Source organism: Panthera pardus, unplaced genomic scaffold, assembly GCF_024362965.1.
Source record: "Panthera pardus isolate Hobbes unplaced genomic scaffold, ASM2436296v1 HiC_scaffold_10, whole genome shotgun sequence".
In the NCBI taxonomy this organism is placed as follows: domain Eukaryota; kingdom Metazoa; phylum Chordata; class Mammalia; order Carnivora; family Felidae; genus Panthera; species Panthera pardus.
Genome location: NW_026526655.1, coordinates 94,835,103 through 94,859,114, shown reverse-complemented (window position 1 = coordinate 94,859,114; position 24,012 = coordinate 94,835,103). Strand labels below are relative to the sequence as shown.

Below are 24,012 nucleotides of genomic sequence, written 5' to 3'. Positions count from 1 at the left end.
TCTCTGCCCCTCCCCTGCCCATGCTCCATCTCAAAATAAATAAACATTAGAAAGAAAAAGAAAGAAAGAGAGAGAGAGAGAAAGAAAGAAAGAAAGAAAGAAAGAAAGAAAGAAAGAAAGAAAAAAGAAAGGCCTACCCAGTTTTTCACCTGGGTCCCAAGCTCAGGACCTTCCATCCCTATAGAGTTGAGATGCATTCATCCTCCTGCTGTGGATGTGTTCTCCATTCTGGAAGCTCCCAGAACCCCATGCTATTGGGATTCTTTGGAGGCTTTCTCATGTAGACATGTTCAATTATTAACTCCATTTCTAGAAGTGGTGGGAGGACTGGAAATTCTAAGCTTCTCATCATGGCTTGGTCTTTCTGATGACCAGCTGCCATCCAGGAGCCATCCAGGAGTCTACTCAGAGTCACATCAATAGAACAAAAGATGCTCCTGGTGCTCTACCACTTAGGAATTTATGAGGGTTTTAGCAGCCCTAAGTCAGGGGTTCAAAGACCAAATGTTAAAGTAAGAGATGCTCCTAGGGTTCTTATTACTTAAGAAATTACAAGGGTTTCAGGAGCTTTGTGCCAGGAACCAGGGGCAGAGACCAATAAATATTTTTTCTATTATCTCTCATTCCGTCACTGGGGAGCCAGGAAGCCACTCAAGTGGATAAAGAACACACAGCTCACACAGAATGCTTCAGATTCTGTCTCCCTCTCTCTGTCTCTGTCCCTCCCCAGCTCATGCTCTCTCTCTCTCTCTGTCTCAAGAATAAAAAAATAAACTTAAACACACACACACACACACACACACACACACACACACACACACACACTTTTAATGACACATGCAGTACCGGTCATTTGAATACCAGCCATATTGGAACTTATTTGTGGATAGTATTAGAATTAGAATGTGAAGAGCACCTGAGTGGCTCAATCAGTCAAGCGCCTAACTTTGGCTCAAGTCACAAGGTTCTTGAGTTCGAGCCCCACGTTGAGCTCTGTGCTGACAGCCTGGTGTCTCTCTCTCTCTCTCTTTTTCAAAAATAAATAAGCATTTTTTTAATTAAAAAAAAAAGAATTAGAATGTGAAAACCAGAAGTGTCACAGATTAGGGTCCCTGGAAATCAGACTCTGAGACAGAAATTAGCATGCAGGAGGTTTATCAGGAAGTGTCGGACAATGGACACCAGTGGGAAGTGAAGAGAACGAAGCAGGATAGAACAGAAGGCAATGTTGAGCTGTGATGTTTCAATGGAGCCTCAGCCAACCCTACCTGGAGCTCTAAAGCTAACCTTCAGAACTGTCCCAAGTTGGGGGTGCGGGAGGACAAAGAGAGGGGCCTTTATAACTCTGTCAACCAGTCATTGGAAGTGGGCTGCCCTGGAAATGAAGCAGGACCTGGAGGGAGGGAGGTGACTCTTCTCAACTGAGGCAGTCTTCCTATCTCCCCATAGGGGCTGATAGCCCAGAGCTGTTGGCAACACTCCCAGAAGCTAGGAGAAAAGGTCTTTTATTCCTGCAGGAGGATTGGAGCAGCATATTACACCATCCTGGGAAGAGACCTTACACATCACTTACTCTAAACTCTTATTTTATAGTTAGTATCTGAGGTTCTGGGAGGTTAAGTGTTTACACATAGGATCCTGGTCTCCTGACTTCTTCAATACCATGATTTCTATTATGTCATGGTGTTCTGGCTTTAAAAATATTAGAGGTATATTTGAAATGGTTTTTCTGGGTGGCAATCGTTGGTTGGGAAGCTTTTAAAAAAAGAACTTGGTTTTCTTTAGAGAGTTTAGAAAAATGAAATTTTTTTGTGGGTTGAATAAATTAGAGCAGCTTACTCCAATTATTTGGTTATCAGTTTAGTTTAAGATCTTGGTTGACACTGATGTTAACGTTAAAAACATAACCCAAGAGACTCCTCTGTCCTACCCCCAGCACCAAGTGCTGCCCTCTGAGGCACATTTGCAGCCCTGAAAAGACACTGGGTCCCCAAATGTAAAGTGAGAGGGATCAAGAATTGATTCTTAACAATGGCTGTCAGGTCCCAAAATTCTGGCTGAAGAAACAATGAGAATTGGGAGCCTATTATGGGATACAGCCGCTTCTCTGTGGTACTTGACAGTCAGAAAGACTTCTGCTGACAGTTACTGTCATTCATCAGCCTTACCATGGATCCAACAGGAAGGATGTGGAGAGAGAGGTTTAGTGAGTCTGATTTTCCTGCCATGCAATGAGTACAATCCCCTCAAAAGATCAGAACGTTTAGGAAATGATAGTAACTAACCTTTGCCTACTAGATAGCCCCCAATTACCAATATCAGTGTGGTGGTGTGGAAAATGGCTCCATAAACTTGGGTCTTATCCCCGCCCTAAACCAACTTAGTGTATGACTTTGGACAAGTCAATGCATCCATAAGATGCAAGAGTTGAACTAAATGACTCATTTCTGCTTTAATGTGCTCTTCTTTGTCTGAAACCAAAACTTACTCATCTATCTCCCAGAAAAACCCAAACTCCTCCCCTGCCATTGATAATATATGGTAAAATTTGGTCCAAAATGATTGAGCATATTCTCTGAGGTGCTAAATTCTTTACTAACATTCTACTATTGGGACACCTGGGTGGCTCAGTCAATTAAGGCTCAGGTTGTGATCTCACAGTTCATGAGTTTGAGCCCTGCATTGGGTTCTCTGCTGTCAGCACAGAGACTGCTTCAGATCCTCTGTCTTCCTCTGTCTTTGCCCCTCACCCGCACACGCACTCTCTCTCTTTCTCTCAAAACTAAATAAACATTAAAAAAAATTTTTTAAACATTCTATTACTGAATCTCCTGTTTCACTCAGTGTTCTAAGATGCAAACAAAAGAACCCACTCTAGCTTGCTTAAGTGGAAAGGCAGCTCACAGACCTCCTGGGAGGACAAAAGATCAATCCATGAGGCTGTGCTAACATGCACAATGCCCAATCATACGTGGGGGGGGGGGGGGGGTGGGCTGTGTCAGCAAAGATGCAAGTGCTGCCTCTTCTAGCCAGAGACAGGAACCTCACACTCAGGCTGAGACTGGAGACCAAAGTGCTACCATTTCTGCTCTAGCCACGTCTGATACCTCAGACAGCACCCATACCAGAAGGTAGCTTTTACATGCATGCTAGTACCCTCACTACAAGGGAGGCTGGGAAAGTGAAGTCGGGAATCTCCCTCATAAACTTCCCTTACACACAGAAGTGTTCCAAGGATGCTGGGTGGCCACAAGCATGACAAATATAATCATCTACATTTTGCAAATAGAAAAAGTGAGTCTTCAGCCCAGAAATCCCCTAACTTGGCCAATTCTACTGTAGTAAGTATTTTCATGAGATTTAAACCCAGGTTTGTCAGAATACATGCTCTTCAGCACTCTGCTATTCTGATTATTTTATGGTGTTTAAGCTTCCCTATTTAGGAGTAAAAGAAACATAAAGCCTCTAATTTGGCAAATAAAAGTTTATTTCTTGATTTTTTTCTTTTACCGTCATTCCTCTCCCCTCCCTTCTTCACCAAATGGAAAGACATGTGTTCCTATATTCTCTTTGTGCAATCAGTATCATTCAAGATTCTTGGTGGCAAATAACAAAAACCAACAATGGTTAGTTTAAGCAGAAAAGGAATTAGTTGCAAGTATTTTAAGCCCCTCAAGAATTACACATGCCTAGGGAACCACAATCATAAGATGTGCAGGTGATTGAAGCCACAGCCAATGCCACACCACAGGACTAGCCTGGCTAGGGCATTGCTGCCTCCTAGCTGGACACTGGACACTGCCACTGGTACCACTGCCAATGGACACAGCATGTAGCCACTGCTGGCATCGCTGGGAGAATAAATTCACTGATCCTGTCTTTTTGCATCCCTTGATCTTGATTAAAACCCAAGCATTGACTGGTCAAGCTTGGGGCAAGGAGAGCAAGTATTGGAGCTTTGGGGCTTTATCAAAGGGAGTCTGGGACCTGCCTCCACCAAGACTCTCACAGGAGATTCCCCAATCTGGGAAGGTTGTTCAGATGCTGCCAAGGTCAGAAAAGGATGGGAACTGAAATCAATCCTGATGTCCAGAGACTCAAGTCTGCCGAGTTGTAGACATCTCAGTTACACAAGTCACTTGCTTGCTGACCTTTTCCACAGCCATCAGAAATGAAAACATAGGGTCACCTCGGTGCCTCAGTTGGTTAAGTGTCTGTCTTTGGCTCAGATCATGATCTCACGGCTCATGAGTTCAAGCCCTACATCAGGTTCTGTGCTGACAGCTCAGAGCCTGGAACCTATTTCAGATTCTGTGTCTCCCTCTCTCTCTCGGTCCCTCCTCTGTTCACTCTCTGTCTCTCTCTCTGTCTCAAAAATAAATATACATTAAAAAAAATTTTACAAAGAAATGAAACATGAATGTGAGGTCTTACTTATGCATGCCAAATATGAACGGTCTGCCACACGTGAAGGTAAAAAGTAGCTGGCTTCCTCCATGTAGGAGGCAGGGAAGGTCTTATCCATGGAATAGAAGGATGGAGAAGGAAGCTGTGGCAAGGCCTGTGTGCAACTCATGATCAAGCCAAGAGGACGAGCAGAAGGGCAGAGGACTCCACCAAGCAGAGCACAAGGCCTCTGAACACCACATACCCACTAGGCCAAATTATATAGGGCCCAAAGGCAAGTCTGAGCCCCTGAAGCACCACAGAGGTAGTGTGCCCTCAAAGCAGGGGAATATCAGGGGATAGTCTAGTCCCTAATTAGCCATACATCATGAATAGCAAGTACTTACAATAACCAACACTTAACATGTGTCAGATACTTCACTCAGTACCTTATATGGATTACCCATTCCATGCTTACAACATCCCTTTAAGGTAAGTAACATTATTCCTATTTTAGAGATGAGAAAACTGAGTCTCAGAGATGTTTTTTTAACTTGCTCAAGGCTACACAGTAAGTGGTAGAATGGTGATTTGTACCTGATGACTGATATCAAAGACCTGGATAAGACTTTTCCCTTTTCTCTAGGGATCACCAAATGGAAGTCCAATTTAGAGGATCCCTGCACTGAGTATTAAACATGGTGTACACAGGCAGACATGGTGCCTGGTGGAAGCCAGCAGCTCAGCACCAAATTTCATACATGCTACTAAAGTGATTCACTTCATTGCCTGCCTCCTACTGCAGGTGTTGACATCAGTGAGACTTGCTCTGCTAGATAAATCATTTACTGTCACTACCCATCTGTTGCTCCTCTATAAAACAAAAAGGTTGGACTAGATGTCTATCTTAGAGGCCCTTTCCAAATCTAAAATGTTATGGATCTGGATTTTTCCAGACACTGGGCCATCCTCTCAGGTCTTGCAGCCAGCAGTTCAGATCAGCAAGGTGACCAGCCATCCTCAGTATGCAGCCCCAAAGGGCTATGGCCATGACCTTTTTCTCTCTATGTCCAGCCACAGACACTCACAGAGCACACCCCTTTGATTCAAAGTCAACATTAAGGCATGAGGATAAAAAGCTGAGGCCTGTTAAATGAACAGACTTCTACTTCTTTGAGGACTAAGTAAAAACCCCTAAAAACATTAGGGGAGAACCATGTTCCAAAGCATACAATGAAGAATAAGTAAGCTTAGGCCACCTTTTGCTGATGTGAGTTTTGTCTCCTAGGGGGAAGCAAAGATGCTGAAAGATGGGAGGGTCTTCAGAGTGGTCCAAGAGAACTGCTGGGATCCAGAAGTTCGTATTAGAGAAATGGACCAAGCAGGTACTTACGACAAGAAATGCTACCAATGTTTGCATCTAATGTAAAAGGAATGTCTGTGTCTAAAATGTGTTGACCACCACTTGACGTGATTTGTGTGATAAACAGCTTCTGATTGCCTTTTTACCATGGGCCAGCCTATTACAGCTTTGCTGGGGGAGGGATAGGACCTTCCACTTACAATGTTTTTAGAGTGTGGATTTAATTTTTTTTTTTTATTAGGTATAACCTATTTTAAAGTAGAATGCTATGTCATCAAAAAAGATAAAAGTGGTATTTTATTACTTTAAACTTTTTAACTTCAAATGTCTTTACTTACTATAAAGTCAAGTAAAACAGTAAAAATTAGAATTCACAGATTAAGGATGCCAATTGCTTGTTTAGTCAGATTTGGGAATCCATTTTCTTTCTATGGTTTGTCTCAGTGCACAGTACACAGAACATCCCCATTGACATATAAGGGGTGGGAAGGGTAATAGTTAAAAAGAAAGTTAATCATATAATCTCAGAATACTCTACAATGAAACTAATCCAGAACTCTGAAAGAGGAGAATTAGGAAATTCTTGTTTCAAAGCTGAATCACTAACAATTTCTAAGAACTGCTTGGTTTTCCTTATCTTATATTTAAGATATAAAGGATTTATAATTTAAAATTAGAATTAGAATTTAAAAGAATTTCAGGGCCACCTGGGTGGCTCAGTCAGTTAAGTGTCCAACTCTTGATTTTGGATCAGCTCATGGTCTCACAGTTAGTGAGATCAGGCTGCATGTCAGGCTCTATGCTGACAGCGTGGAGCCTGCTTAGGACTCTCTGTCTCTCCCTCTGTCTCTGCCCCTCCCCCACTCTCTCTCTGTCTCTCTCTCTCTCAAAATAAATAAACTTTAAAGAAAAAATAATTTCAAAGACTATCTAAAATAAGGTATGATGGCCATGTTGTGCTTTCACTTATTACTACCTGGTTGACTGTGCCACCTGAGGAACATATGCTCCAAGAAGCTACACTGAGCCTTCTGGACATGCAAGAGCTGTGCCCATGTGCTATGACGGGGAACTCACCACTGCAACACCATCAGGCCTAAAATTTGACATTAGTGGTCTAGATTTAAAATGGAAAACAAAGAATGCATATACATAAATGAAAGAGCAGTTTAGAATTAGCAGCTTCTTTATCAAAGACCAATTTATAAGATCTTCAAATATATACAGAGACAGCAGAAGATGTTTTATTCCAAAGTCTGCACAAAATGAGTAACCTGCCAGCCCCAAATGAGGAGGTAGTCTCTAGCATGTTAGAATTTGTTCTAGGATTGGGGCACCTGGATGGGGTACCTGGATGGAAGTTAAGCATCCAACTTCAGCTCAGGTCATGATCTCATGGCTTGTGAGTTCGAGCCCTGCACTGGGCTCTGTGCTGACAGCTCAGAGCTCAGAGCCTAGAGCCTGCCTCCAATTCTGTGTCCCTCTTTCATTCTGCCCCTCCCCTGCTCATGCGTTCAGGCACTCTCTCTCTCTTTCTCTCTCAGGAATAGATAAACATTTAAAAAAAATTTTTTTTTTTTAAGAATTTGGTCTAGGGGCACCTGGGTGGCTCAGTCAGTTGGGCGTCTGACTTCGGCTCAGGTCATGATCTCACGGTCCGTGTGTTCAAGCCCCGCGTCAGGCTCTGTGCTATCAGTTCGGAGCCTGGAGCCTGCTTTGGATTGTGTCTCCCTCTCTCTCTGCCCCACCCCCACTCACGCTCTGTCTCTCTTTTTCAAAAAATGAATAAAAATTAAAAAAATTTTAAAAAAAAGAATTTGGTCTAGGATATTTTTGGTCAGGTACTGCTTTACATATATTTTTTAAACAATTAAAAATATATTTAAATGGCATTTAGGGGTGCTTGGGTGACTCAGTTGGGTAAGCATCCAACTGTTGGTTTTGGCTCAGGTCATGATCTCACAGGTTCGTGAGTTAGAGCCCCATACTGGGCTCCAAGCTGACAGTGCAGAGCCTGCTTGGAATTCCTTCTCTCTCTCTCTCTCTCTCTGCCCCACCCCACACACATATGCGCTCGCTCTCTCTCTCTCAAAATAAATAAATAAAGTTTAAAAAATAAAAAAAAAACTGGCATTCAAATTGAACATTGCAGAAAGTCTGAAGCATTTCTGTAGACTATTCCACAGAACACAAGAGTATATGCCCCAGTTCTAGAAGTATATGGGGTGGGAGGGGAGCAAGACAGAACAAGCTTCCCAGACCTAGAGCAAAGAGCAAGGTTTTGCTCTAAATGTGAAGCTTGAGGGGCTCCTGCGTGGATCGGTTGGTTAAGTGTCTGACTTGGGCTCAGGTCATGATCTCGCGGTCCATGGGTTCGAGCCCCGCATTGGGCTCTGTGCTGACAGCTCAGAACCTGGAGCCTGCTTCAGATTCTGTGTCTTCCTCTCTCTCTCTCTGCCCCTCCTGGCTTGTGCTCTACCTCCAAAAATAAATTTAAAATGTTAAAAAATAATTTAAATGTGAAGCTTGAGCAAGGACCCACCCTTTCAAAGAAAACTTAGTGGAAATGACACTCAGATAACTGGTGTCAGAACCACTGCCTATGACTGCAGTTTAGATGAAGTGTGCTTCCTTCAGTTTTTGTTTTGTGTTTAATTCCATGGCTATCCTTGAGAGAACCATTGTGACTAACCTTTGCTGAGCATTTACTTTGTGCTAGGCACAGCTCTCAGCACCTACCATGTATTAACTCAATTAACTCACTATAAATTAACTCACTATAACAACACTAGGAGATAGTATCTATTATTATGCCAATTTTATAGATGAAGAAACTGAGGGACGGAGGTTAAGCAATTTGTCCAATATCACACAGCTTGTAGGGAGCAGAAACAGGATTTGAACCCAGGCAGTCTGACCCAAAGGCTTAACAACTATATCCTACCACCTCCATGGAGGTAAGAAAATAAAATGATGAAGGCCCAGCATAGAAGATTCCAGAAATCCATGCCATCTTCACCGGGAGGGAAATGTAACTGGCAGCCACTGGGTCTCTTCACTACAAGATCCAACACAGAGCTGAGAAAGACCAAAATAAGATATCAATGAGATGACATTTTTGTGTCCCCAAAGCCCTCAACTAGGTTGAATTCTTCTTGAAGCTGGTTCTGGAACCAACCCAGGAAGGTTAGAATTGGTGAGGGATGGAGTGGGAGCTCAGTCCTCTCTACATGAAGGAAGCTAAAAGTCCCAGAGAAGTCAGAGGGATGTGAGCACATACCTGCTCACATTTAATCCTCCCTCAACAGTACCAATTATTACCTAAGGAATGCAAGGAGGTTAAGTAATTTTCTCAGGATCACACAGCTAGTAGTAAATGGCAGAGCTAGGATTGTACCTACGGCTGCTTCTCTCATTCCACCACAAAAGCTTTCCCCAAACCTCTCTCAGGATAAGGATTACCTGTGGTGCTTGCTAAAATTCTTTTTTGGGCCCCATCCACTGAATCAGAATGTCCAAAGGAGGGCCTAGGCACTTTTTTTTATAACAACATCCCTTACCATTTTAATCAACAGGTAAATTTGGGGAATATCGTGCTATGTCATAGGGTCCAAGACCCCTGTTTTAAAACATATAAGCTCCAATTAGATTAGATTTGGTTTTTTTCCCTTTCAGCTCCCAGAGACCAAAGAATATGTATCCAAACCAACCAACTCACAAATTGTGCAATTTACCATGCTAACATGAGATCTATGACATGCAATGGCCATTGGGGTGTAGGGAAAGAGCAACGCTGGACAGGAGCCTCATTCCACCACTTTAAAGCCATGTGACTTCACACCTAATCTACAAACTGTAGAAATGAAATAGAGCAATGTAAGCAAAAATATTCAGGTAAAACGTAAAGATTTTACAATTGAAAGGAGCTTATCTCTTTTCTACTAATCAATGAACATAAATATTATCTTGTAACAATGTTTTGACAGTGCTCTCTAATCAAACACTGTCATCTCTAGTCCTCACTAAATAATAGTTTATTCTTTCATTCATTGGGTCTGGTCTACATGCCAGATACCTCTCTGGACACTAGAGATATAGACAGGCTCACGTGGTTTTTACCTTGAAGGAGGGGAAACCACAGAGTGAGCCACTAAACACAGTAGTGACAGACTGCATAGAAAAGGAAAGGAATGGAACAATGGGTGAGAGAGTGGCTGGAGTTGGGGAAGACCTCTCTGAGGAGCTGACATTTCAACCAAGAACTAAAGGTGAAAAGGAGCCTATCCTATGATGAGCCAAAACAAGAGCATTCCAGGCAGGTGGAACAGCAGGACAGTAAAGTGCTCCAAAGAACAGGCAGGAGGCCAACAAAGAGCAATGGGAGCCCTGGGAGAGACTGTGTGGGGCCTCCTACACCATGTTCAAGTCTAGATTTTACTCTAAGTGTGATGAAAAGTCCTTGGAAGCTTTAAGCAAGGAAGTGACTTGATCTGAGTTTTACCTCTTACTCTGATTTCCGAATAGAGAACAAACTGTACGAGAACAAGAATGAGGGTAGGAGACCAGTTTGGAGCTTCTGCAGTGGTCCACATACGCCTGTGGCTTGGACCAGGTAGTAGCAGGAAATGGGAAAGATGGGCAATGAAAGGAACTGGAGTAGAGCTAACAGGACTTGCTAGTGGGTTGGATGTGGGTAAGGCAGAAGGAGGAACCAGCTCGGTTGGGCAGCATCTCTCCTAATACCCCAGCTCCAGGAGCTTGAAGACAAGAGATTTTAGGCATCCTGGTTGCTGGATTCTGGGACCAAACCCAGAGACCCATTCTGGGCATTCCATTCCAGACAGTGGGACTCCACCCAGAGTCCCTTAGGAGATGAATTAAAAGGGAAGGTGGCTAAGAAACTGTCACCCATGAACTAAAATGAAAAGCTCTGAAAGAATTAATGGAAAAATGACTTGCTTAAATAAAACTTCACAGGAAGGAGGGTAGAAATAGCTCTTGACAAATGGGGCAAATTAATTTTTTCTTGAATGATGTCATTTTTGTCCAGTCTTCATCCCTTCCCCTAGACTTGGGGCTGAGGGATAAGGGAGGCCTGCGGCAGAGAGCCTGAAAGAAGGGAGACAGGGAGGAACAGCAGGGAAGGGGAGATTGAGATGGAGACTTCCTGGGCCTGGGGAAATGCCAGAAGAGTGACTGGACTATTCATGTCATTGTCTTTGTCTTTCTTTGTGTCTGTGTCTAGGGGTGACCGTGCAAGCTCTTTCCACAGTTCCTGTCATGTTTAGTTACTGGGTAAGTGTGAACCTGAAATCATCTCCTTGGTGGATGGAGGCCCATGTCAGGCTCACAAGAGAGTAGACAGATACCTCAAGTCTTGACATCACCCCCCCACACACACCAATTCTCCTTCTCTTTAGAGACCAGCAGTCACCCCCAGCTTCTCACACTGCAGTGTCGCTTCCCCAGCCTTTTTCCTAGTCATGTTCTTGCTCTAGACCCGCACGGTCCAGAATGGTAGCCAGGAGCCACATGTCAGTAAGTGACTTATATTACATTTCCACTGAATGGGTCAGTTCTAGACTCAACCTTAATCCCATCAGAACTTGCCTGTCTCATGATTCATTCCTGCACTGCCTTGCTGAGTAAATGACAAGCAAGTTTATTCTGAGACGACAATGATTACAGAGTGAGAGCGATAATAATGGCCTCATATGTTGCCTCTCCCAGGGAAACACACAGTTCAAAATGGGATTCCTGCAGTTGGATGCCTTTCCCCAAGTGATCAAGTCTCACATGCTGAGTTTCAGGCATGATCGCAAGCCTGTGGAAGGTCATTTTTGTACATAGCTGGGGGTGCACTAAGTATCCATTCAACCAAGTAAATATTCATTTGTGTTGTGATTTAAGGAGCAATGGAAATAGCACCTGCTCCCACATAGTTCCCCCCACCTGTGCTCATAGTCCAGCATTAGTATTTTAGTCTTTATCCGTTCCTGTGATTAGACTCATTCTTTAAAATAAAAATGCCCTAAGATTTCAATATGGTCAAACTTATAAGATTGCATACCATTTTGACTGGACCACTGGAATTTCAAGAGAGTACCAAATTCCTGGCAGTGGGGTGGGATGAAGTTAAAAGGAAAGAGAACAACAAAGAAGGGAAAGTTAGGGGAACAGAGAGCCAACCATCTACATTCAACATTTTGCTAAGGTAACTCTTGAGTGTCACCGCCAATGGGAAGGATGCAGAGGAACACAGACAGGGACAGGAGGGGGTCCCATGATGAGGCATGACAAGGAGGTGTGCTGCTGGTGGTGTGGGGCACTCACCAGGCCTTGCCTCCTGCCTGGAGGAGCTGTGGTGCTCTGTGTTCAGCCTTTCAGGCCCTTGTCTGAGTTGGGATGGGCGGGGGAGTGTGGCCCATCCTCATTCCACCTCTTCTACAGAATGACAGCATGTCCAGTAACTGTGTCTATCCCTTCCAATGATAGCTTCAATTTTCTAATCAATCAGCAATATACTAGCAGTTTTCTTTGCATTTAGTGATCTGCTTCAGGGTCCCCTGCAGCCAGTGCTTATTTGAATGTACCCCAGCTTGTTGAGGGGTAAAGCCATAGAGAATGACAAATGGTTCAGCCCAAGGGAGGTGTTGTTCAGAGCAAATATCTAAAGAAGTATAGGTTTTGAACATTATGGTTCTCCCTTACCTGTTTCTATCAGGCCAAACCTCAGGACACTTTAGACCTGTGCCAGCTTTTAAACAACGACCTAGCTGCCACCGTTGCAAAGCACCCCAGGAGGTTTGTGGGTCTGGGGACATTGCCCATGCAGGCCCCTGAGCTGGCCGTCAAGGAAATGGAGCGCTGTGTGAAGGAGCTGGGTTTTCCAGGGGTCCAGATTGGCTCCCACATCAATGAATGGGACCTGAACGCGCAGGAACTCTTCCCCATCTATGCAGTGAGTATGCAGCGCTCGCTCAGCCAACGTGCAACTGGGCCAGGCACTGTGCTCGGTGCTGGAGGACAGAATATCAGTGTGCCACTCCCCTGGCAGGGGGAGAGAAAGATGCCTGATGACATGCTACACACAGCAGGAAACGTGGACAGAGTCCCCCAAAAGGAATGGGCCATTCCACTAGAAGAGGGACAGGCAGAAATGCTTCCCTGATCAGCCCAGAGTTGGCTCAGGAAAATCTCTTACTTTCCATCCCTCATGCTATCTTCCTACTCTTTCATTTGGAAGCTGAAATATTACCCTCATCGCAGCCATGGTGTAAAAGACCATGCTAGTGACATGCAAAAAAAAAAAAAAAAAAATTATTTTGCTTTAGAAAAAAAATACTTTTTCAAATTATGAAGTGATTTTGAAGAAATTCTGGAAAATACAGAAAATCCCAAAGAGAAAAACAAAAATAAACCATAATCCCACTACCCAAAGGTAAATAACCACTGTTATTATATATTTCATTTGACTTTTTGCTTGTGTGTTTCTGCATATATCTATATTTTAAATCTGAATTCTACTACATATGTGATTTCATATCATAATCAAGAATTTCCAATATATATCAAAATTCTTTTAATGTGTGATTTTTAAACAACTGCATAATATTCCAACATATGGATATATTTTCATTCATTTAACCAGTCCTCAATTAAGATACTTTCTAAGCCATATATCTTGAAAATGTATAATTAAAATATGTAACACAAAACAAAGCCACAAAATGCTAACATTTGAAACTAAACTGGTGAGTATATATGGAAGTTCATGGTACTATTGTTTACAACTTTCTATATTTGAAATATTGCATTACAAAGTATATTTTTAGGAATTCAGTGCCATTTTCATCTCTTAAGTATCCCCCTAAAGTGTCCACAGTCCCATGATCCTCTCTACCAGTCTTCCTCCACCCTGCTGTTCTTTCTGCAACTAAATCTGCTTTTCTTAGTATCAGGAATCAAGATGCATAATTCTACTTTCATTTGCACTTTTTTATTTCTTCCCTCCTAGAATTATAACAGTATTGTTTTCTATTCTTTCATTGCAAATGGAAAATTTTCAATAATGCATTAAATAGATGTAGGTGGACTCATTAGGCACTGTAATCACTGATCATTTATGTATTCCTTTAATATTTATTGAGCTCTGACTACATGCAAAAATTTTTCCATGTCTGTTATCTGTAGACGCTGCCCACCAGTTGAGGGTGGGGGTTACCTATTAAATTGCCTCCTAAATAACCTGAAAGATTTAATGTTCCTCTAAATATTGAACTCCCTGGAGATTACTGGCTGCAGTGGCTGACTGATGCAATGAATGTTTTCTAGAAACTTTAATGGGCTCTGAAAGAGGATTTATTTACTTGTGCATCCAAGTTGTTTTCAACACAATGTAAGAAGCCTTCGACTGCAAGTCATTTTATTATTCACTGGGATTGGGTTTATGAATTACTAAGGAGCTCAAAAAGCAAGAGCTACCAGTTGCCATCCCAAATGGATATTTTCCATATAACTAGCTCAACCCATCACTCATTCTAAATAAGCTGTTTTGGGAGCTGGTCTCTTGGGGGATTCAGGAGAGCATCCAGGCCCTGGCTGACTTGTGGTATCTTGGGGATGGCAGCACAATTGTTTGGTTAGCAAGACTTGGCAGCTTCACTAGTCTCTAACTTGTGTCAATAACATGGCTGAAGCAAATGAGAGGAGTTACCATGAGCCAAGCTGACTTTGTCATTTCAAGGGGATCCTGGAGTTCCAAAGTGTCTAACCATCCCCTTTATCTCCGAGACTACCATTCTTAGTGGGTGAACCCAACCATACATGCTCAGGTCAGTTTTCAGGCACAAAAATGATCTTGTTACAAGTATGAGGCAGACAGACTGATAGTGGCAGATTGCCTGCCTCTCCCATTTACCAGCCGTAAGACCTGAGTGAGTTACCTAGCCTCTATTTGCCTTAGTTTCTTTCTCTGTAAAATGAGAGTAATAACAGTGCTCATCCCAGAAGGTGTTATGCTAAGTGAAATAAGTCAGAGGAAGACAAATACCATATAATTTCACTTTTATGTGGAATCTAAAAGACAAACGAACAAATAAGAACAGTAACAGAGGGGAAGAAGCTGTGGGATGGGCAAACTGGGTGAAGGGGGACGGGGGGTACAGGTTTCCAGTTATGGAATGAATAAGTCACGAGGATGAAAGGTACAGCACAGGGAATATTGTCAACGATATTATAATAGAGTTGTATGGTGACAGAAGGTAGCTAAGTTGTGTGAGCACAGCATAACATACAGAGTTGTCACACTGCCATATTGTACACCTGAAAATAATGTAACATGTGTGTCAACTGTATTTCAATTTTTAAAAGTACTCATCTTATAAAGGATTAAACTAGTTAACAACTGTAAAATTCTTATAACAGCTTTGGCACATGGCAAGTTCTCAATTAATATGAGATATGATTTTGAGAGTTTAAGTGCCTTTTTGTGTTCTCTACAATGCCTCACATACAGAAGGGATCAAAAGTATTTACTAATTTGAATTGAATAGAAATGTACTGTAACAGTCACATAGAATAAAGTTACATCCTAATGAGGAGTCAAATCTCACTGAGATACCATGATTTTGTAACTTTGTCAAGTCAATCCATCCGAAAAAGATGACCCAGACTAATTATCAGAAACTAATTAGCTTCTCTTCCTTCTGCCCCCAGAACCTGATGAATTAGAAGCCCTTTCTCTCCAACCTACTCTTTACCTACCACTTCCAGAATCCCTTACTGTCCAAGAATTGCTTTTCCATTTTATTTTTTTTATTTGTTTCATGTTTATTTATTTATTGTGAAGGAGAGAAAACACATGCATGAGCAGAGGAGGGACAGAGAGAGAGAGAGAGAAAAGAGAGAGAATCCCAAGCAGGCTCTGCGCTCTCAGCACAGAACCCAACACAGGGCTCGATCTCATGACTGTGAGATCGTGACCTGAGCGGAAATCAAGAGTCAGACACTTAACAACCGAGCCATCCAGGCACCCTGCTTCTTCATTTTAAAAATGCTTAAGCCCAGAACTTGCATTGCATCAGCCCGTTTAGCCCACATATTTATATGTAAAGGTAGGATGAATCACTCCAGCACCTCAATATTATTTGGGAAAGATACGCTAAGGAAAATCTGTTTTGAACCTTGTTAAGCACTCATACTCAATGCCTATTGAGGGAACTTTTTTAAACTAAACATTTTGTTGCACAAAAGTCATTCCATCCAGATAGGATTTCCATTTCCCAGAAGGCCCTGAAAGGTTTGCCCATGACATTCATCTCAGTACCTGCCCAGCTGAGGCACTGATGGCTCTTGATGTTCTAAAGTCATCTCATTCTCAACAGACTGTTCAGGGACTCAGCTAGGCTCCTAAGACTTCATGAGTACCCAGAGATCCCCGGAAATTTCCATCTGGTGTCACACTCTGAATGGCTGACGGCTTGGGTCAGGCCAGCCTGCTCCAGGCCAGTCATGAGCCCCTGGCCACCAATGCATCACTTCTTCACTTTCTACATCCTCAGGTTTCTAAGTGGGGGGAAATATGGGAACACGCTAGCCCTGACTGTATGGATACAATCTGAACAATCCTTTTCAAAGAATGGATCAAGTCAGAACCAGCAGGGAGAATTTCACCTGCATCTGATGTGTGGGATCAGTCCTTAAGCATTTTGCTCTCAGCCAAAACAGTTGAATGATGGATACATCCTGTGACTTTTTTTGCCAAACAACATATTAAATTAATCAACCTCAATGATAAATCCACCAACCCCCTTATTAATTCTAAGTGACATTTTTATTTTCTAAGCAGGAGCAGAATTTCTCAATGACTCTTTTACACAGATCAAGAAACAACTTCAAAAATATTTTAACTTATTGGGGCACCTGGGTGGCTCCATCAGTTGAGCTTCTGACTTCAGCTCAGGTCCTGATCTCACAATTCGTGGTTTTGAGCACTGTGTTGGGCTCTGTGCTGACAGCTCAGAGCCTGGAGCCTGCTTCAGATTCTGTGTCTCCTGTCTCTCTGCCTCTTCCCTGCTCGTGCTCTGTCTCTCTCTCGCTCTCTCAAAACTAAATGAATATTTAAAAATTTTTTAAGTATTTTAGCCTATTTACTCAGATAAATATAGACCCAGAGAAAAATAGTTTTCCTAAAATAGTCCACTATATTTGCTGGCTCATCCAAATAACTCTCACTTTCTCTCTCTCTCACTGCTTCTTTAAAGGCGGCTGAAAAGTTGAACTGTTCCCTATTTGTCCACCCCTGGGACATGCAGATGGATGGACGAATGGCCAAATACTGGCTCCCTTGGCTTGTAGGTTTGTGTCAGCTCAGAGTCTGGAAAAGAGGATCAAGCCTTTGAGTTTTTTTTCCAATTATCTCTGGAATACTACTATGTCAAAAAGAGAAAGTATGAATAATGAACAGATTGTGAGTTCCTGAGCTTTTAGATAAGTGCTGTATATATTATTTAATTTTAGTCATATCCACACAAAACTCTTTGAGGTTGACATCATAATAACCATTTTATAGGTAGAGAAACTGAGTCTTGCAGTGGTTAAATAAGTTGTCCAAGTCATGCCGTTAATAAGTGAAAATGGAATTTACACAAATCTGTCTGACTCCAAAGCTACCTCATTAAACAGACTCCCAAAAAGGTCCCCAAAATAACTAACCATGCCTATCTAATAGATTTTTTTTAAGGAGCCAATAATAGCATCAGGTCTTGCAAATGAGAACACTGGAGTTACAAGTAGAATTTCCAACACCGAAGGATCTGAGGCCCTATATTGTAGATAACCCAGGCTTTTAATTTTCCTATTATCTGCTTCTCTCTTCTGCTCTTTGTTCCTGCACTATTCATTCACGGTTCCACATGAGAGTAAGGGAGAGGAAAAAAGGAGAGACCTCTGCTTGGCCTATCCAATTTCTCCTTATTACCCCTGATAACAAGAAATGGAGACAGTAACTGTGGCCACAAGTAAAAAGTGCAGCTCATCTATAAACCCAATGAATAGTGGGGTTCCCAGATGAACAGCCCAGGATTTTCTTTAGGGAAGCCATTATCCATTCTCTCCCCTCAGCTCAATTAGTACAAGTAATTATAAAGGAACCACAATGAAGAATTAAATGGAGCCATATATTGAAATTAAGAAAACTGAATTTCAGTTCCAGCCAGTCTCTATTTCTATAACATGTGGCAAATCACTTTACCTTCTTAGGCTCATTTCTCATGTTAAAATGGGAGAGCTGGTCTGGATTATCTTTCTGCTCTGACATTTTATGCCTCTGTGATTTCTTTTTTAGACCAATGTATTTAGTAAGGCAGCTTCCTACCCATCCCCCACCAAATTCTCGAGCAACAATTAGCAAGAAGAGATAACTTAAGGGCGACCAATGCTGTCCAGCTCCAAAGAAAATCTCATCCTAACTTACATAACACTTTGACAAGTCCCACAAACTTATTTACATTACAGCCTCCCACATGAAAAATAGAGGAGAACATATGCATAAAGAGTCATTTCATCATTCATTTATGCAACAAATATATGTTGATCCTCTCCAGCATGCTGGGCCCTGTACCTAGCACTTTGGATATTGACATGGACAAAAACCTCTGCCTTTCTGAAGCCTATGTTCTGGTTAGAAGAAACAGGTGACAAGCAAATATACAGACCATAAACAAACAAACAGGCTAATTTCAGAATTCTATTGTGAATGGAAAAGTGGTCATTAGCAGATTAGAGAATTCCCAGCAGGGGAGGGCCATGATGCAACAGACACTGAAAATATTCCACTTTGGCTCCTGTTTGGAGAATGGATTATGCAATCATGGTCCAAGTAATTGATGGAGAGCAGAATCACAGGACCAAAAAGAAGTGATGCTGTCCACCTCCATCTCTCTGCCTTCAGGAAGTTCTGCCCACAAACTTCTCCCAGGTGGATATGAATCATTGTGCTCCCAGAATTCCCAGAAGGTCAGGGAGCCAGAGGTATCTCTGTCCATAGAGCAATGAGAGATTCGGAGCAGGATGAGCATCTAGTAAATCCCCACTTGGCAGCCAGAGAGTCAGTCTTCCCCAGAAGGTACAGGCTTGCATATGGATTCCCCCAGAGATTTTTTAGTCATAGTCTGAAAAGCAGTAGCCTGGAAATGTAACCCAGACTAACTCTGTGGAGGTAAAGGGGTCAGCATGGAACAGTTACTTCTAGGAGCACAAAGCACTTGAAATAATTCATTTTAATCCAGTTATTTTCAACCTCATCTCTAAGATGCAGCAAAGATTTGGCAGGAATTATAATTTTAGTTGATATTTATTGAGGACTAGTGGCAAGAACAAACCCATTATACAGATGAAGAAACTGAAACACAGAAGCAACTAATATTGTTGCTTCTCTAATGAGAAGCATTAGAGGCTCTAATGTAGCCTCTAATGTGAAGCTCTGGCCAGTGGCCAGGAACTTTCTCAACATCATCATTTGCAAGGTTCCATAATAGTCTTGCAAGATGGGCAACAGTGTCCCCATTTTACAGGTGAAGAAGCACAGGCCTGGGGGTGTTAAATAATTTGTCAAAGGCCAGGAAGCAGAAGATTGGAAGAATTAGGGTTCAACCCAGACTCATTGTACTCTGCTTGCCCTACAACATCCTAAAGTGAAGCTGGAGGAATCAGGACAAAAGCTAGGTCCTCTGGCTCCTTGACTATGTTGGCCATTAAATGACTCCACCTGCAAGTGGCACATAGGAAACTTCAGATGGTCTGCTTGCCAAAGTAAAGGTTGTCTACAACCAAGCCATGCTGAGGCAGCAACCTCATGTTTGTCACAATCACAGCAAGCAGACGTTCCCCAACCACTAGCATCACTGAGCTTCTTGCTGGAGATGACCAGCTCTGTGCCCTGTGACTGCTTCCTCTTTCAGGAATGCCAGCAGAGACCACCACAGCCATTTGCTCCATGATCATGGGAGGAGTGTTCGAGAAATTTCCTAAACTGAAAGTGTGTTTTGCACATGGAGGTAAGACCGTATCTGCATTACTCAGCTTGATCTACCATAACAAAATACCACAGACTCGGTGGCTTAAACAACAGAACCTTATTTTCTCATAGTCCTGGAGGACAGAAGTCCAAGATCAAAGTGCCAGCGGGGTTGGTTTCTGGTGAGACCTGTCTGCCGGGATTACACGAGGCCACTTACTCACTGTGTCCTCACATGGCCTTTAATCTGTGCATGCACAGAGAGACAAAGATCTCTGGAGTCTCTTCTTATAAGAACACCAATCCTATCAGATTAAAGTCCCACCTTATGACTTCATTTAACCTTAATTACCTCCTTAAAAGCCCTGTGTCCAAATAGAGTTATATTGGGGGTTAGAGCTTCAACATATTAATTTTGGAGGGACATAATTCAGCCCATAACATGCTTGCAGCCATCATTCTAGTCATAAAGTATATGATGGTTTGGGAGCCAAATTCCATTTTTGAAGTCAAGGTTAGTTTGGTTGGCATAGCTTTTGTTTTATTTTGTTTAAATTCCTCTAGTCAGACTACAAGCTCTCCAGTTTGCAAGAGTCCCTACCATTCACCATTATTTACAAATAGGCCTATTTCAGTAATTTACATTTCCTGCTTGATCCTTACGGGAACTGGAGTTTGTGACTCTTGGGCACACACACAAACACCCCCACAACCACCACTTTTGATGGTTGCATGCATGGCAGTACATTTATGGATAGGCCATCATTATTTGGATATTTCCCAGCTGATAGGTTGCCTCTGTATTCTGCTATTTTAAGCATGCTACATTTGAAAACCTTGACCACATAACTTCACACACTTGTCTTCTTTCTTTAGAATAAATTCCTTGAACATGAATTCATAGATGAGTTCATATCATTTGTTTTGGGTCATCTCCCAGCATTTAGGTTCCAGTACATTCTTTGTAAATAATAGACTACAGTAACTCCTCTTTGCATACAATATGAGGATTGAAAAATATCTTTTCCAATGACACTAACCTCTCACTAATGGGTTTACTTGCAGGTGGTGCCTTCCCTTTCACAGTAGGAAGAATTTCCCATGGATTCAACATGCGCCCAGATCTGTGTGCCCAGGACAATCCGACCAACCCAAAGAAATACCTTGGTTCCTTTTACACAGACTCCTTGGTTCATGATCCTCTGGCACTTAAACTGTTAACAGATGTCATAGGAAAGGTAAGTCAGGTCTGCCATGTGGATGGCTTATGGGAGCAGAGTGTAGGATCAGCAACCAGTTACTCGGCCTCTCTCTAAAAAAGGGATGGAAGAAAAGGCATTAGGAGAAAGGGGAGGGACAGTGAGATTTAGAATTAAATTTACTTGCACAGAAGATCTTCTCCAGAGTCTCCTTCAACATAGAGTGTGGATCACCAGGGAACCATTATATATGCCAGAGAAATCCCACATAATCCACACAGCTGGGTAGTTCCCTTAGAACAACTCCTGCGCCTTAGAGACATCTCTGTACCCATCCAAAATGACATGTCACAATATGGTAGGCAGGAAATAGCTACCAGTTTTGAATTCAAATTGACCTGGGTTAAAATCCAGGCTCTGCCTCTTACTGATTTGGTAAATTGTAGTGTCTTCTTCCACTAAATGAAAATTGGAACATTAAAGAAGGAGGAAATGACACTTCACAGGGAGTCAGGGGAAGATGATAAAGGGTCTCTGTACTATCTTAAACTTCTTTCTGGAATAATATGGCCTTCATTTTGAAAACAATTCTCTCATTTGGCCCCAAAGACCAACATGGTATTACTTTAAACTTCACAAGAAAAAGTCTTTCCTTTGTTGTTATCTGCAGATCTCTCTGCTGGTGACATTTCCACTTTTAAGTATTTTTTGAAAATGCTAATTCAGCAAATTACATCATTTTTAAGACAAAGTCCAGTTTGAACTAGTGAAGTATGAAATATTTACTATTTCAATTCAATATTATTTCTAAATATCTATAGACAGTTTCCAAATTCTCCTAAGGAAAAAATTTTTGAGGATTTCTTTAAAAATATGGACATATTTTGGGGCACCTGGGTGGCTCAGTCGGTTAAGCATCCGACTTCAGCCCAGATCATGATTTCATAGTTCATGGGTTCGAGCTCCACATCAGGCTCAGTGCTGACAGCTTGGAGCCTGGAGCTTGCTTCAGATTCTGTGTCTCCATCTTTCTCTGCCCTTCCCCTGCTCACGCTCTGTGTCTGTCTCTCTCTCTCTCTCAAAATAAGCATTAAAAATTTTTTTTAAATATGGGCATATTTAAAGATTTTCAATATAGTACTTGGATTGAAAGTAGACTCTAAGGTTTTTAAAATCTTTCCTAGCAGAAAAAGAGGTCCATCATTTCAAAGTTGCAAGAAGTTCTCTATCTCCAGAATGGGGACTTATCTTACTTTAAAGTTGTTTCTCTGGCTTAAGAAACTCACTAGAATATAAATGTTAAACATTCTGGTTTGGTAATAAATTACATAGTTGAGCTGTGCTTCTGAACCTTCTAGCTTTTATGTTGTTCCTGACAAAATGGGTACTGAATGGGTTGTGAATGCTGATGATTATTGGTTTGGAGAGAGGAAAAACTGAAAGAGACTGTGAGTTCCACAGTACAGCAGTGGAGGAGGGGGTGTAGGGAAGTGTGTGGACTTGGGGAAAGAGTCATTGATGACCTCCCATCAAACCTAGTACCCTTGGCATTCTTGGAAATAGTAACATCAGGAGAAAATGCCCCTGGCAAATATAACATCCATTTTATGAGGGATACTATCAGCACCTTCAAACAATATTCAGGGCAAAACATATTGCCGGGGAGTCACAGCAAAAGAGGAAGAACATGGCAAATGCCTTGTGGTGACCAGCAGATGGACTAGCTAGTGAGCACACATGAGCATAGTCCTATTAGGGATCCCCAGAAAAACTCAGCGGGAACTTTGCAGTTTGTGGTGTGCAGATCTTGCATTCAAACTGTGAAGGCTTGAGCCATTATAACTTGGGCATCAAAAGCAAATGTGACCTCATTTTATGTGACCTCACTGGCTGGTGAATCCAGGACATAGAAGCAGTATATATTAATAATCTGAATCCCTCTAAAATATTAATGCTTCCTCATTCTAGTTATATTCACATTAGCAAACTCTCTCAAAAACAAGCCCCAAACTAAAATGCTAAGGAAAGTCCTAGCATGACATTTAGACAAGAGAGCAACCTGTCCACATTAGAGCACAAGGACAGAATCCTGTGAAGGGAGGTCTCCACGACAGAAAAAATGGAACTGATAGATTATTTCATGGGCTTTTGAGTTTGAAACAATGATTACCAGGCATTCAACAGATCTGTAGATGTATTAAGAACAAACAAGCCAGGGGCACCTGGGTGGCTTGGTCGGTTAGTCATCTGACTTCGGCTCAGGTCATGATCTCAGGGTCCGTGAGTTCGAGCCCCGCGTCGGGCTCTGTGCTGACAGCTCGGAGCCTGGAGCCTGTTTTGGATTCTGTGTCTCCCTCTCTCTCTGCTCCTCCCCTGTTCATGCTCTGTCTCTCTCTGTCTCAAAAATAAATAAACGTTAAAAAAAAAATTAAAAAAAAAAAAAAAGAACAAGCTGTATGTACATAGAAAATTAAGCAAATGAAAGAAAAGGAAATAATTTACTCCAAGAAAACAAACACCTATATGAGGGCAGATAATCATTGTGAGTTACTTGACTCAGCAGTGAACAATATTTATGGTTGTAATAGTATAAATACGATGTACTAGTTTAAGTGAAAATTCTAATTCTACTGGGAAAATGGAGGGGAGAAGTTGGGATAACAAAGCAATTCTCAAAAGTCATAATGAGAAGTCAGTAAATACTCTCTAAAGCTAATAAATAGAGAATAGAATAAGCTAATTAGAGAACAATGAAGGTGATTATCAGAAGATGCAAGCTACATAGTAAATGTGGCTGCTTTGGAGGTAAGAGTTAGGAAAGTAGGCACAAGACTGCTTTTAATGAGAAAGATACTTCAATGATATTTGATTATTTATGTATAGGAATTACTTTGATAAAACAAAATTTTACATAATACCCTAAGAGCAAATAAATAGAAATAGAGAAGAATAAATAGAATAATATTTAGATATATATATGTATACATATATACATATATACATATACATATACATATACATATATATACCAACACTACTTATTGAGT

General features: G+C 41.8%; 1 protein-coding gene and 1 long non-coding RNA gene across 4 annotated transcripts in view; one reads left to right on the top strand and one right to left on the bottom strand.

Moving 5' to 3' along the window:
* Positions 1-24,012, bottom strand: part of LOC109270145 (uncharacterized) — a 62,484-nt gene that overhangs the window by 9,469 nt on the left and 29,003 nt on the right. The window lies entirely within an intron of this gene.
* Positions 1-24,012, top strand: part of ACMSD (aminocarboxymuconate semialdehyde decarboxylase) — a 56,299-nt gene that overhangs the window by 9,244 nt on the left and 23,043 nt on the right. For 2 of the 3 annotated variants that reach the window (XM_019454474.2, XM_019454468.2), the window contains exons 3-8: positions 5,675-5,771; positions 10,995-11,044; positions 12,474-12,710; positions 17,014-17,107; positions 19,711-19,806; positions 20,832-21,004. In XM_019454474.2, coding sequence (XP_019310019.2) covers positions 5,675-5,771; positions 10,995-11,044; positions 12,474-12,710; positions 17,014-17,107; positions 19,711-19,806; positions 20,832-21,004 — 747 coding nt within the window. Of the gene's footprint in view, positions 1-5,674; positions 5,772-10,994; positions 11,045-12,473; positions 12,711-17,013; positions 17,108-19,710; positions 19,807-20,831; positions 21,005-24,012 lie in introns of those variants that run through there. The other variant, XM_019454481.2, reaches the window with a different exon arrangement.